The sequence below is a fragment of the Chaetodon auriga genome, chromosome 15 (assembly GCF_051107435.1).
Source record: "Chaetodon auriga isolate fChaAug3 chromosome 15, fChaAug3.hap1, whole genome shotgun sequence".
NCBI classification, from domain to species: Eukaryota; Metazoa; Chordata; class Actinopteri; order Chaetodontiformes; family Chaetodontidae; genus Chaetodon; species Chaetodon auriga.
In genome coordinates, this window is record NC_135088.1 from 23304434 (window position 1) to 23320413 (window position 15980).

The 15980-nt window shown below is 39.7% G+C and overlaps 1 protein-coding gene across 2 annotated transcripts in view; it reads right to left on the bottom strand.

Moving 5' to 3' along the window:
- Positions 1–6838: 6838 nt before the first annotated feature.
- robo3 (roundabout, axon guidance receptor, homolog 3 (Drosophila)) overlaps positions 6839–15980 on the bottom strand; it is an 82021-nt gene continuing 72879 nt past the window's right edge. The window contains exons 21-27 of one of the 2 annotated variants that reach the window (XM_076751428.1): positions 15152–15299; positions 14398–14616; positions 13302–13498; positions 12913–13020; positions 11923–12093; positions 11093–11235; positions 6839–7682 (exon numbers count right to left, since the gene is read on the bottom strand). In XM_076751428.1, the coding sequence (XP_076607543.1) occupies positions 7671–7682; positions 11093–11235; positions 11923–12093; positions 12913–13020; positions 13302–13498; positions 14398–14616; positions 15152–15299 (998 nt within the window). In that variant the 3' untranslated portion in view covers positions 6839–7670. Of the gene's footprint in view, positions 7683–11092; positions 11236–11922; positions 12094–12912; positions 13021–13301; positions 13502–14397; positions 14617–15151; positions 15300–15980 lie in introns of both variants that reach the window. The other variant, XM_076751427.1, reaches the window with a different exon arrangement.

The following is a 15980-nucleotide window of genomic DNA, read 5'->3' on the forward strand; positions in this document are numbered from 1 at the left end:
GATGAGAGTGGGGCTACATTTTATTTTGACATATCCACCATACATTAGGGTTTTTCACTTTAAATTTTAGTGCTTTACCACATCACTTTGCCATTGGAGTGTCTGTGGAAGTGGATGAAGTGAAGTAAAGGAAGTGGAGTATGTTTACACTAAACACTGTCCCTCTGGCCTGTGGGCAGGATTTTAATTGACCGCTGCTGTTCTTAATGGCTATGTAGAGCAGGCAGGAAGGTGATGTTTAAAACCCATCTGTTTGGCTTGATTAACCAAGCAAACAATGCTGCTGTACCTGATAATGACTTCTAATTACAAACCACTGGAGAGAGAATAATTAAACCTTAATCAATGTTTGTGTTTATATAAACAGTGTGATTTTTAACTAATGTAACTAATGTTTCCTCTCCAAAAGCAAAGCCAACATGAGACCTAAGACTTAATGTTGCTCCTCTCTGTTTAAAGCAGATTATTTGCTCACACTTCCTGACTTGATGTTTCAGACAAACCTTGCCTGAGTTGTATGAGCATTAAGGAGGAAAAGCTATGAGGCCCAGCAGACTTACAGTAAATCTAATATGATTTCCTCAATGACTTTGTGCTCAGGATGAGTGTTTGTCATGCAGCTGCAAAGCACAACACGCTCTTTCTCAAAGTAATCCGTGTCTTATATCTGGGCTGCTAAGGTCAAATGAGACTGGAAACGTTGAGCTAAGAAGTGCTTTGCTGTCTGTTTCATTTATAAGCTGCACAGGAGCAGCCGTGGCAGGAGCAGAATTTATGTGTGGAGTATTTAAAAACCAAACGCAGTCCATAATTATCAGAGAAAAAACACGAAGGGATGTGTGGTCCAGGAGTCTTTTTTTTTTTTTTTTCTTTTCAAAAGAGGAGCAGGCTTTGTTTCTGTGCAAACACATAAAAAAGAATGAAGTTTTTTCATGGATTTTCGCCTTTTTCAGTTTAATTTTCAGGATCAACCAGCCTGCTTGATTTGTTTATTGTTAAATAAAGTCAAGCAGACCTGCAATTTGGAGTGAAGTCACAGCTGGCTAAAACATCAATAATTAAGTCAAAACAGGCTTTCTAGCACAAACGTCAAGCTTTAAACTCAGTTAAACGATTGTGTCACATTTACAGTCTATATGCAATGCAGCAAGTTCTGGATTATTTTTCTGTGTGTATGTGCATGTGAGTGTGGACGTGCTACTTATGTTGTGAAGACATATGCTATATACACACATTGTAGCGACTCATTTTCCTTATGGGGACAAAACAGTCCCTGGGATGTAAATCATTAAATTTTAGGGTGAAGACTTAAAGTTAGGTTTACGTTAAGGTTAGGTAAGGGTTAGACAAGTAGTGGTTATGGTTATGGTTAGGTTAAATCTCCAGGAAATGAATCTATGTAATGTTCCCAAAAATGATGGAAACATGACTGTGTGTGTGTGTGTGTGTGTGTGTGTGTGTGTGTGTGTGTGTGTGTGTGTGTGTGTGTGTATACTGGCCTGCCAAAGGGATTATCCTTCATCTGTCTCCTTCACTAAAGGCCATATGTTTCTACACGAAGCCTCCAGCTCCACTGAGCAGCACACACACGCTCTGATAGATGAGACCACACACTATGAGATTCACATAGTTATGAGTCAAACATTACTTTATGTTTGCTTGTCTTATTTCATATGCACACACACACACACACACACACACACACACACACACACACATATATGCATACACACTACAAATGGGATTTGTGCATCACAGATTTTGGTCTATGCCAAAATACTAGGTTTATATAGCATGTCAGCAAACCAATGACCCATATTAAACATACCCTGAAACCATGCACACACTGTGCACACATGTGGACACATACATATGTAGCTTTACTGCATGTCTTTCCCACTGCCTGTTATTTTACCAAATGGATAATTATGATTCTAAGACCAGACATAAAAATATGGGTAGTGGTGTGTGACTGAATCCAACTTTGTGGGATATGGTCATGGTCATGAAACTAAATCCTTTTTAATACTTATAATAACAATTACTTCATTTGTAGCCTGTGGGAAATTCATTGTTTCACTCTGTTAGTAATTTTACACACACTTATGCAACTTGTCTGTGCTAAAACATTTAGCAATTTTATAGAATTACATTTACACGCTCAGGTTGTCATAATTTAATCCTGCAACCATTCACTTTGATCCAGTTACTTTAGCGGCAGCACTATTCATACAATACAATGGAACTTTATTGATCTGTGGGGAAATGACAATAGTTTTGTGGCCACAGAAATGATAGGATCCCACAGGGAATCAAAGCAAATAAATGTAAGAACAATTAGAATATAACATGAAGATAAAATACACACAAAGACAATAATGGCAAAGCAGTTCAAAAAAGTAAATTCACAGCATATTGATTTGATAACTTTTCTCAAATACTTCACACAGGCCTACAGCAGGACCTAATACAAAGTGGCACCACTCTAGTTAGTGTGATTACAAGAGCTAGGCTGTGTCTAACAGAGTCTTCAATGTCTGAGGTTTAAACTAATTCCTACTATCATGCTGGTAGCAGTTCAGGTGGCAGTGACATGCTCACATTGATTGACAGCAGTGGTCAACTGTGGTGTTGCATGCTAAAGTGGTAATCATTCAATTAACTGGAAATCAATGGCACCCATATGGGTGATCTGCTTCAATATTGCTCTGTCAGTCACACAGGGCCCGTTGACTGCTTCAGCACATAAAAACATGCAAGTGTCTTGCACATTAGCACATTTATTGGGAGACAGAACTGCTGCTCATTTTGCCCTCTAAGTATGGACATCAGCTTTTTATGTCCCTGTTCATTTAGCATTTTGTTTTCAAAAAGTCAGCTTTTCAAGAAAAACTGCCCATGTGGCAATGCATTTTTTCACAGAATCTTTAAAATATGGCTTTAAATGTTTTCTTTGTTTCTTCCTTTTTTTCTGAATCTTGATAATTAGCAGAATCTTTCAAGCCATGAAGGTTTAATCGATGAATGAATGTTATGTTAAATGATCAAAGACTACTTCCTTTATCTTAAAGTGAGAAAGAGCCCAATTTAAATTTGCTAAAACTTTATACAAATGAGTTGGAACTATGTTTCTTTCTATACAAAGTGGGGCTCAGGGGTAGCATAGCGCCTGTCATGATGAATTACTGTATGTGGTTGTTCACATGGAACGGTAACAAAAATAGGCAGGTACATCAGTTGTATTGAGTGACACTGAAGTAGTCATTATATGATGAAAAGAAATATGATGAAGTTGTCTGGGTCTTTTCACCCAAGCAGTACTCTTATACATGCACCTGCTGAATATAATATATAGATGAACATATTTAACAGTTAAATCTGTAAGATATACTGTATGTTAACAGCAAATAAAAGGGTGAAATATTGATCATTTTACAACATCCCTTAAGTGTTGAATGTTCAGTTACCCTGTGAGGCACTAAATCATTTTCCTTCTGCATCTACTGACCCCGCTGCCTACATAATGGCTTCATTTCAGCTTCTCTATGTATGCATCACATCAGCCAAAAAGTCACATACATCCATCTCTGCTGTCACAGGGCAAATTAACATGGAAATTGGTGTGTTACATTTTGGAATGATTGAACAGGGCTTTAAATGATGCCCTCCCCTCCCTTTCATCCTTACTTTTCTGTCTCTGTCTCTTTCCTCTCTTCTCAAGCCGTTGACCCCCTTCTCCCAGGCCTGGTGGGCGTTTCTGCCCTGACACTGGCCTAATGAATGAGCAAAATGATTTATAGCTGAGGGCAACGGGAAAGAAGGGAGGGATGGAGGGATAGAGGGAAGTCGAGGGGGGCATAGAAAGGGTAAGAGGTGTTGGGTCACACTGTAGAAGGTCAGTAACGTAAATCTTCTCATTGTCTTATTTGTTGTCCTTTGCTCTTGCTAACAACCTGCTAACATAATATGCATTAATCTCTGTAAGGACATGCTGCATCCTTGCCAGGACAACAACTACTATGAGGGGAAAATTTTGAGGGCCTTAGAGTAACACTAACAGTATAAAACTGTAAGTTTTGATTTAACTGAAAATCTGTTCCTGTGAAAATCTTAAAGACGGCCCATGCAAAATGTTCTTTTTGACCTGTTGAAGGTATTGCAGCAGCAGTTCCAAAAAAGCCCATTCAGCGTATATCTGAGAAGCCATTTCAGTTCTTTTAGAAAATAAATGGGGGCTTTTCAAAAACCATTCAATTTCTGCCTTTTGTCCTGAAATAAATTAAATGAATTGATAAGTCATTCAGTAAGTAAGTAATCATTCATTAGAATGCTGTGTCTATGCTGAAAAAAAAAGAATAGACTGGAAATTTGTCAGAGCTTCTTGGATGACTGTGATATATTGAGGTCGCTCTTATTTTTCAAAACGCAAGCAAACATTAAATTATCATTTAACAGAAATACAGCCAATGGTGCAAGAAGTATTCATTGCTTAAGTAAAAGCACAGATACAAAAATGTAAAAAAATACTTCAGTACAACAGGTCTTGCATGCAAAATTCTTCTTGAGTAAAATATGTAAGTGTTATTAGCAAAGAATTGGCCTACTTTAAATTTTAGAAGTAAAAGTAGTGTTTCTGCAGCATTGTTCTGTTGTGGCTGCTCGACATGGAACTGCCTTGAATGTTATATATAAATTGCCACTATATTTTGCGACATGTTAATATAGTCAACATTCCATTAAAAGATCAAAATCAACATTAAATGTATATTTTGCTTTGGAAATTCAGTTTGCATACCATCTCATTGGACCAAATGTACCTTCACCATGATCGTCATCATCATCATCATCATCATCATCATCATCATCATCATCATCATCCATACTAGTGTAACCTGATTTTATTCAAGTCCTCACAGTCACATTCGTCTAAAAGGAAAGCTGCAGCACTCTCTATGTCGTCTTGAATGGAATCCAGTTTATCTTCAGTCTGATACAGAAATGAAATGAAGCACATTCAGAAATGCATCTGAACAAGATGTAAAAAGAAAACATCTACAACAAATCCAATTATTATGTATGTTCTGCCAAAGCCGTGTCTATCATTAGCATATTGAAATATCAGTGCAGTTACACTATAAACTGTTGTATCAGGTCTTTAGAAAGCATGTCAGTCAAATCTCAATACATCTACGTCATATGAAGGTTTTTTTTTTTTTTTTTTTTTCATGTTTTCATTTTGCTGCCAGCTCCATCAGCTCTATCTGTGGACTGCAACAAAGCTGTGCTGCAGCATCTTATCATGTTCTTTTCAGTTGATGGCAGATCACTGAAAGAAGAAATCCACCCGAGGCTATTCATGTATATGTGTGGCTGAGTGTGAGTGTGAGTGAGTTTGTGTATGCCACAACACAGCGAGCATCTGTAGAGCACTGGAGGGTAAGGCATGCCTTGTCTCAGGTGGACAGCAAGCGGGAGTGTGTGTTGCACTCTTAGAGAAGAGAGCTCGGCAATTTCATGCTCCTTGGTGCGTGCTGAGCTCACCCAGGTGCAATGCACTGTGAAGTTAAAGGAAGAATGGAGCATTAGGAGATTAAGAAGCAAACAGAGCTTCAGCAATAAGGAACACTTTTTTATTATTTATTTTGGTTTGACTGGAAAGTGTCGTCAAGGAGTTGAAATTTTCAAGAAGTTTGAAGTTTTCAGAGGTTTGCACTAGCACACATGCATACACAGTTTTCAGCCTTCATCTTAAAGCTGACTCATATGACCTACTGTATATCAAGAAGAATCTCAAGCCTGACTCTACTGCATAGATGGTAAACACCCTAAGAATGGTTGGGGAAGATGAGAGGACAGATGGATAACTGAAAATATTACAGTTTTCAACTGATGCATGTCTTTAAAATTCACACCTGAATTCATGTAACTGATGACTCATGTGCCTGCCATGTGACCTTTACGCCTCTGGAGACCTGATTGACTTTCATGTGACATCAAGGTGTTAAAGACCCTGACAGTTTGACAACAGTTTAAAATGTGCAGGTCTACTTGTAATACATCCAATAACAATAATGTGCCCTCAAAAAATATGTGAAAACCACATACGCCATTACACTCACTGTCACTTTTTTGGATTAATTATGATGAACTGATATTTTGCTGTTGACTTAAGAGATGGGTTCATATTTGTCCAAGTCTTAAAACCCACATGCCCACAGGTATCTGCACTGACACAGGGGAGGGTACTTCTTAATTTGGTTCTAACGCAAGAGGACAAAATCCTTAGCCTTTTGTGTGAGAACATTCACTGTAACAAATGTATGAGTTGAGTATATTTCCACTGATTTATGGTATTTTTGGCAGGAACTTTCCTCCACTACAAGCTAGAATTTCATCAAATCGACATTTTTTTTTTTTTTTTTTTAACTTTTCTACCTCAAACTATTGACAATTTGCATCAGCTTTAGCTGCTGTTGAGAATACATTTTGCTAAAACGTAGTGACAACTGCGTATTGCTCTCTTGATGGCTAATATGGACAGGAAGAAGAATTACAACAACCAAAAACTATATGTCAAACAATGCACACGCCAAGGCCAGTGTTGCTTTAATATCAAATTGAAAAAAATACTTCTGCATGTTCGTGACGTTTACTTCCTTTTTTACGTTTGCATTTAACTATAGGTGTAGCGTTAGGTGTCGAGGTAGTTCAAATGATGTTAAATTTGGTGTGTCATGCAATATAAAATGCCAGGAAGGAACAGACATGAAAGAGAAAATACACAGCCAGGTACTTCACTTCATGAAAGCTTCTCCAAAGAAAGGAGTAAAGGCTTGGATCAGCAAATGTATTTTATTGTACATTTACAAAACAACAAGAGTACAAAAAAGTCAGTCCACAGACATTTTTTTGTTTGTTTTGGAAGGAGTATATGCAAATTTTATCTCACAACTGCAGCAAACAGTCCCTCAGACGAACAAGGAGAGGGGACAAGAGAGGAGCCAGAGGGGTTACAATCAAACTTTCATAAAGCCTGTCAGTCTGCTGGCACAATGGAACCCTTGATTGCAGAGAAACCAAAGGAAACATAGAAAAGTATGACATTCTTAGACAACATGGGTGCAGGGACCCTGGTGGGGAAGCATCCTTCCAGGAGCAAGAACCCGCTTGTTTTGGTTTTTCTGACCGCCCCTTTCAACCAGCAAACACACTTTGTGCTTCATATTTTCTGTTGTTTTGCCATCACAACAAGAGAGTGCAACAGTAGTTAATGTTCTTCCAAAAACTATACCGTACATTTGGACAAAAAAGGTTGGCACATTCAAGAAGACATGAGCTTTTTTATAATAACAGACTTTTTTACATTGTTTTTTTATCCTCATAAATACAATATACGTCTCTTTCCCTGTATCCAGAGCCCACAAAAGAACAGTACAGACACAGGTATTTACAAATCAGGGGAGAGGAGTGAACTCGATAGCTCATAAATAATCATAGTAATACCAAAAAAACAGAATGTAAAGTCCATTGTTCTCTCTTTCACAGCAATGACACAGAGTCTAGTATCCTGAAACCGAAACTTTTCCTCTTATCCAGCTCTTCGTGTCCACGGTGGAAAGATGGCTGATGATGGAGGCATCGGAGGTACACTGACAGAGTCACTGGTGTCCTTATCTCATTTCCTGGAAGAGAGAAATGCTTTAACATCAATAAAAACTTGAAGTATTACATAGAATGCAGTTTGATTTTGATAAATCAAGGCAGACTCCAGCTTATGTTCTCATATACTTTAGCACCACCTTGCTCCATGAACAGATGCAGAAACAGAATGTCCATGGATAATAATAGATAGCAGTAGCTGACGGACAGGCAGCAGTATTCAATCTTCAATCCATATTCTTTCTGATCGTACTTAAAATTACTCAAAATTGTTACTGTAAATGAGAGAGACAGTTAACCAATAAGCTGGGAGCAGACTGCAATAGCAGCCTCGTTCTGGTCATGGTTTAGTATCACACTTAATCAATTTGGTCAGAGCTGTCAGTTTTGTCAAGAATGTGTCAGTTTAGTTAGGATTGCTCTGTTGCCAGGGGTAAGCACTCAAGTCTATTTCCTCTCAATCTGGGCACCATTTCCCACTAATGCTTCATCATGTGCACACACATGAATCTCAAATTGTGAATGTTGGAGACAAAACAACGAAATGTTTTAGACTTGTGTTCCGGGGTGGACGTCTGTTTAACAAAGTAAAGTTTGAGTGATTTAGCTGCTGCTACACACATGCTACATATGAGTGTGTGTTAAACAACATACACAGCATGAATAAAAAGGTAGGAGAAGACACGGAGCCTGAAAAGCATGAGGAAAGTGGTTTTCAGGTAGAAGAGGTACATAAAGTATTGATGACAGAAGAGAGTGAGGAGGATGATGATGACACAAACTGGCAGATCTGTTACGGATTTGTGCTCTTGCAAGAATGAGGACGCTTGATGTAATGTGGGCGGTGTGTGTTTCTGAAGTCTAAACTGGCTGTGTTCTTTTTTCCCGCAGATCTAATCGGTCACAAAGAATGTGCTGCTCAAATTAAAACAGTTGTGCATAAGCAGTGTTCGGTATGGTGATGTTGTGCTCTTGAGTGGAGTCCTGACTTGCAGTCAAGTGTGGGTCTCTTCGTTGGCTCTTCGTTTGTACAGATGTGACCCGAGGACAGCAACACCCTCCACCCCCGTCCCCCGACTCCTCCTTCCTGGACTGACCGCCTGGGTCAAAGGGCAAAGATAGCAGCCAGCAACACCACAGGAGGAAGGGGTAACCTAACCCAGGCTTCCTGTGGAAACACCTCAAACTTTATGGCAGATAAAGAGGTCGCGCTTTCATGTCCCCGGCAAGGCGTGAAGAGGCCAGTGTGGGTCAGCTGTGTTCCTTACTGCTCCACAGGGGGCTGACCTGAGAGGCACGAGATACAGGGGAGCTCTGTGTGTGTATGTGTTGACAGCGAGTGAAAAGAGCAATTGTGCGCGTGTGTGTCACTTTTACAAGTTGCTTTGCTACATTCCCATAGCAGATGTGTGCTGAGGTCAGCAGAGTGACCCGTGACAGGGCCATCCTTTCTCTTTCTCATACACAGGCTGCTTTATGGTGACGCCTCAGGTTACAGCATTAAACTTAACAACTACAGCACAAAAAGAAAGCATCAAAGCTACTACACTGTCCATTTCTCATAAATCCATGCTCATGCTGGTTGACTCAGTTGAATACGTTTCCTCTCTAAGTAATTTCTAACGTTTTACTTGTAGCCTGTTTGACTGTTGCTACACAGACATTTTGACTGAAACTTTGGGGGATCATTTTGTCCAGAAGTAGTTACAAGCAGTGGTGGCAAATAACTAAGTACATTTACTTAGGTACGGCACTTAAGCACAGATTTGAGGTACTTCTACTTCACTATTCTTTCAGCGAGATATATTGTAGTTTTCCTCTATTATATATCTTTAGCAGCATTTCTTTAACTTTACAAATTCAGATTCTATAAACAAAACATACTGAAAGTGTTGAAAAGTGATGTATTACATGATGTATATCCAAAGATTAAACAAAGCAACAGGATATAAACCCTCACAGGGGCCATGTTTCTGCTTTGACATATTTCACTTTTGACACTAAGTAAATAGTAAATCTTTCCGATAATACTGACATACATACATACAGGACTTTTAACGGTGTCCTTTTTTTTTTTTTTTGCGGTTTGCTATTTTGACCTAACAAATTTGAATAAAAAAATCAAATTAAAAGATGATAAATCATTATTTCGTTGTACAACTGTTGATAATCATGCCATGAATAAATGTTATAAGCAAAAAGGAAAATTGGTTATTGAAATATTATTACAAATATTGTGAAATAGTGATCTGAAAATGCAAAGAAAATTTGAAAACCAGGAAATTATAATGTAATGCTTAAATGGAAATGGACAAATTAAGGTTTATTTCGAAAATGGCAGAAGTAATTTCATTTCAACATCCAATTTCCCTTTCCAGTTTCCTTTTTGAAAACATTTCAAAATGGCCCAGTTGTTCTTAGAAGTAGAGTAAAATAACGATAGAATTACAAATTTCTCATTCACACTGGGTGAATCTGCAGGTGATCCTGCATAAGAAACAATCTTATCCAGCACATTTCTTATATGTACTTCTTGCTGTGTTTTTCTCTGTATTTTCTTTCTCCCTGACACTGAGGCAATTCTTCAGTTTTTTCTGCACTTGACCAATACAGGATACTGGTAACAACTGGACTGCTCTTATAAAGTGCTAAGCACTTGTATACCTTAATAGACAAAGCTGAGAAGCAGGTGCTGGCCTGCCTTTCAGGAGCCACTTGGGGTTCAGTGCTGAAGGACTCTTTGAAGTGCAGACAGAAGGAGCCAGGGATTAGTGGACAACACGCTCAACCTCCTGAGCCACTGTTGTGTAAAGTAATTCTGACTTTACACAAATTTCTATGCTTTCTATCAGCTATTACACCCCTGCCTACCTACTGTAATGTTGAGGGACATGTCAAACACTGTTTGGAAGTGTTGCCTCACTCGCATGAAATCCCTGCAGAGCTTCCCATTCGTCTGGCACAGCTTCTTCTGCCATAAAAGACACCAGCTTGTCGCGAGGGAGCCTGCAGGGGGTGCATTTAAAGAAGAGCTCCCACAGTGAAGTGTGGCCTCAGAAGTGCACTCCAGAGAGAGCAGTGGGCTTGCACATTTGTTACTGTAAAGCCTATCCTGAGTAGACAGTAATGGTAGATCTGTATGTATGAGCCTGAGAGGATGTTGGTATGTGTGTATGTGTGTGGGCAACATGGGAATGTAAAAGCTCTTTTCATACACCCACACATATAAGATTATGTGTGTTTTATGGAGCACAAGTAATGATATGTAGATAAAACTAAAGCACATGAACATCTCCATGGCAGATCTTTGTTCCCGTGCTCATAAATATCTAAAAGCATCAATTATTAAAACCATCTGAGGTGAGAACAGGACATCTTTTCTTGCATAAAGCCGCACTGAAATTATAAAATCATTAGGGTTGCTGTATCCTACCTCGTTGTGTTTTCTGGCAGAGTTGAGCCCTCTGGAGCCAGTGGAGCCCCTGGATGACGAGCTTCCTGTGGTCGAGCAGTTACTGGACATCTGACTCCTGGACAGGTAACCGGCCTTACTGCTGTATGCCATCATCTCCTCATCTGAGGAGGCGAGGATGAAGAGAGCAAAGTGGGGTTAACAGTAAGGGTCTTTTGGTCTGTTTTAAAGGCAGCACAGTATCTTAATGGGGAAATGAAGATTAATTTAGACAGAGACATATCTGCTGGAGAAGTGTTTAGAGCTGATCTAGGCAACACCACTACAGAGTACTTCTATTTGTCAACATGTAATACTGGGTGTGGTCAGTAACTGTAACTATTCTCTATGCGAGAACAGGTGAAAAAAGCTGATTGTCTGCTTCAGGGTGGCGTAACACCTTGTATTTTCATTTGTGGCCACCAACTTGTGACATATGTGTTTGCTATGCTACAGATGCATAGCTGCTATAAATGTAGTTATTCATAAGGAATGATCAGGTGACCAGTCATGGATACAAGTACTTGAGTTCCAGCCAGTCCCGTTCACCCTACTGTAACACGGGAGGAGAAAATACTGCAGTGCAGTAGTAGAGCATGATACAGCATAAACATGGAAAAGGCTACGTGGTTACAAGAGTTCATAACTTTTACTCTACTTTGGTGAAATATACAGGTGTTGTCTAATCATCCAATTTCTACAAGGAGTGGAATATTTCAGGAGGAACACATAGTCTCTACGCTAACTCAGATTCTACTACCCTTAAACCAAATTATGACTAAAATTCTACACTCTGCAAAACTTTGTCTTACTGTCAGTGTGTCTTTGTCCTGAGCCTTTCCGTTGGTGACTGCTGCTGCTGCTGTATTCACTCCTCTCCAGGGAAGATGGACCACCGTTCACCACATTGCTGTCCTCTATGCACACCTGGGGACCTTGCAACCTGTTCTCCTCTGGGGGCGGCTCTGGAGGTGGCGGGAGGTCTAAACAAAGAAGTGAAGGGAAAAGCATACAAAAAGAATGTCTGAGTGTCAGATATATGGAAGAGCATTTTTGGTGTCTTTTTCAGTCAATGCATTTGAGCTAATTTTAGTGTCAGGTTGCTGTTACATAATCGTTTCATACTGCTTTAAAAAAAAGAATGGGAGCATTTTGTTTTTGTTGTCTGTTTTTCTGCACATAATTGAGAGAACCCAGGATGCTAGAAACAGTGTTGTTCTTTTAGAAAACAGGGGTAAATCTAAATTAACAATGCCTTTTTGCTGGTTAAAATGAGGGTTCTGATTGTGATTCATGTGCAGCTGCTGTCGAAGTGCCTTCAAGGTTGGAGAAATTGAGGTGGTTATCCAGTAAGTATAAGGTGTATGCAGAAAAAAAGAATCTGTGTCAAATCCATGTTTTTAATCATGAACACTAACCTCACATCTCTCCTTTGCACCAGAGTTGTAATATTCAATCACAGATGGTGTTTCAGAATATCTGTGTGTGTGTGCTGGATTATTATAGGGTGTGTTTATTCACTCAATGACAAAGTGCAAAGAACTGACAAATAACTGGACATGATTTTCTCTTTTGCAGTAGGGCTGCATATTCAGCTACCGAGAACATTGTGATGTTCGTGACAGTGTCATTGTGACACTCTTGCAAAGTAATACCTTCAAGTCCAATAGTGTTCTGTTCCCTGTATGTTCAATGACACTTCCTGAATTCGAGAAAATGGCAGTAATGAAAAACAGAAAAGCAGATGTTACCCTACTATCCCTGAAGTGAACTTACTTGAGTCCAAGCAGAAATCCACTCACCTCCTTGTATATCTCTTCTGTATGCTGAACTCTTAGACACTTTTTTTTTCACTCGTGATTTTTGGTTGGGAGGAGTGCATGTATCTGCTGGGGATGAGCGACTGTGCACTGTTTGAGGAAAGTGGAAAACAATCAGAAAGGGTTTTTTCTCCGTACTGAACACACATGAAGCATTTAATGTAGTCATGCATATGGATTATTTAAATCACCAACAGAAAGTCAACACAGTTCTTGGGTGAATGCATATATGATTGTTTAGTTTTCATGATAATGTTTGTTAATGTGCCTTTGTATGTGTGTGTGTGTGTGTGTGTGTGTGTGTGTGTGTGTGTGTGTGTGTTACATGCAGGCTTGTGGGAATGAGCGCACGGCACTGCCGGTGTCTTTACCGGGTGTAGTCGCGCTGACGTTGTCTTCATTGAGAGCTGGCCCCTGGCTGTGAAGGCAGCGATGGGCAGGACTTTGGCACTGCAGCGTGCCAACCTCTGATGGGCCGTGATGCTGTTGGCCAGAGAGGTTGGGGTTGGACTGGGTGAGTGATGGGCTTGGCGCCTGGGGAACTGGCACTGGACCGCAGGGTAACCTTCTGCTATGGGAAGTAAGGGCAACATGTTACTGGAGAGAAAAAAAATCATCGGAATAGAAGGCTAAGTCTTTGGCTCAGAGTGAGGTTTATGAAAAAATATAAACTGTGTTTATGATTGTGTTATAATTTTATCTTCTTCAATGTTATTTCAATGGATAATTCAACATCTAGACCAAGCTAACAATGGTGCATGTGGATCAATGTGCATTGTCACTGTAAAAATAAAATCATTAAATGTATTACAAGCAATGATGAAATTTTATCTGAATATGAAAAATTGAGAGCGGTTGATGTATGAAAATGTACAGCTACAGGGTAAAAATATGCATTAAAGTAAGACTATGTAGCTTTAAAAGTGAGTATCTAAAGTTTGTTAACATTAGTCTTAAGATCGTGGTCATGACAGAAGAAGTAGGGCTGTAGCAGCAAAACCCCTGAGTGCACTGAATTGAGCAGGAGTGCCATTTATGGCTTGTGAATTTCGCACAAGCCATTAACAGGAAGATTTTCTTATTTTGTCTCTAAAAAAAAAAATCACACAGTCATGTTTTAAAGTCAAAGGTAAAGCCTTACAATAAAATAACTTTTAATTTTTTAGATAATACTTTAAAAAAGGAAAGGGAGGAGCTGTAAACTAGTAAGACTGATTACCTACTGCTATGGAGGAACTTCTCCATGTTGACAGACTGGTATAAACTAAATAACAGTAATGAAAAAACAGTCCTCCTGTTAACTAAGCAGTAAACAGTGGATGGTAAAGTCTGCAAATAACCTGCATTCAGTACAGTATGTGATGCTTGTTCATGACAAGAGTTTAGGGTCATGAGTTACTGTAGACAAAAACAGTGGATTCAAATATGAACATTAGCTACCAGTCAATGATGTGCCCATTCACATACCGTGACAGCTGCTGGCTGTCTAGTTGGTTGAGGCGGGGGAGGTCATTGGGGGCTCGGGCCTCCTCATGAGGCGATGGGGTGAGTGTGGCAGTCGACTGGTGACTGTAGGAGGTGGCTGGAGAGGAGGCATTGTTCCTCTGCGGGGGAGAGGGCCCATCCTCGCAGCCTTCCATCAGATAAGTCCTTTCTGGGAGGGGAGGACACCACTCCTCATCCGAGCTACAGAGACAAAGATGAGTGTTACAGCTAGATGATACAGTGTCAGAGACATAGCTGGGTCTTATCTTTACGGGTTCTTAAATGGTACTGCTGAGGGGCAGTCTGTTGTCTCACTGTCTTCAATTCCAGCTAGCTATGAGGCTATTTAAAGATTAATGCTGTTCCTTCAGGATCCAATCAAATTAGAGGGCCTTGCCGTTGGCAAAACTGCAGGAGGCTAAGTGTTCTTGGGTGGGATTGCTGCTACGAGCATGATACTGAACGACAGTTTGCTCTGAGGTTGCAGAGAGCAACTGGTCAGGAGCAACACAGCTAATTGTGTTTTAAGGGTAGGGAAAACAGCTAAATCACTTAAGCAATTGACCACGGCTGAAGTAATTGAGTTGTTAAAGCCAGGGGCACAAGAGCCACGTTGGATTTGGTACTTAATGTACCTGTTAGAGGTGACAGTAAGTCTAATTGATGATGTTGCAGTATAATACTAATTAATAGAAACGTGTATGTGAGAAAGAGAGGGACTGGGAGTCTGACTCACCCTAAGTCCATGTCCTCATGCTCTGGGGGCTGGTCGTCCTGCTCGTACTGTTCCAGCTCCCCAATCGGGGGAGGTGGGGGCAAGGCCTCCATCCAGGTCAGAGACGGGGTCTTCACAGCCTTACCCATCGCCTTCTGCTTGGGTTTACCTATAAAACAGTCAGAGAGAGTGGATACTGTGTTACATTGAGCTCATTCATCATGAGCATGATGTGACACATATCCCAGCAAGCCCATGGCTGGAGATACGAATATGGCTTTGAGAGTAAGGCACAATAGGGCAGAAAATGAGATTTTTTAAAATAACTATTCATTTGATCCTTGAAGAAAGCTCCCTTTTCCTGTGTGCAGCACTGATGCTCAGTCAAGTGAAGTTATTCATAGACCACATTCAAATAGTAAGTAAATATAGAGAGGTTAGATAACCAGGTAAAGCTTGGAGAAACTATTACAAAAAATAGGTCATGGAAATTACGGTTTGTAGCCCAAGGTGAAATCATCAAATTGCTTATTTATCCAACCAACAACGCAAACTATTGTTTAATATCTCACACAACAAAGAAAAGCAAGAAGTCCTCACAAGTGACACAATTATTGGTATTGCTGCTTGAAAAATAATTATCAAAATAGCAGCAGATTAATCTTTATTCTCAACTAACTATTCACAACTAAACTAATTTCAGCTCTGATGAAATTAAATAATTATAAAGAAATGTGAAAATACTGTAGAAAACCATTGAATAATGACAATAGAATATGAGAAATGTACAGTATAGCCTTGTATAGCCAAAAGCTGAAGAAAAGGATTTTTGATATCATTCTCACAGTCT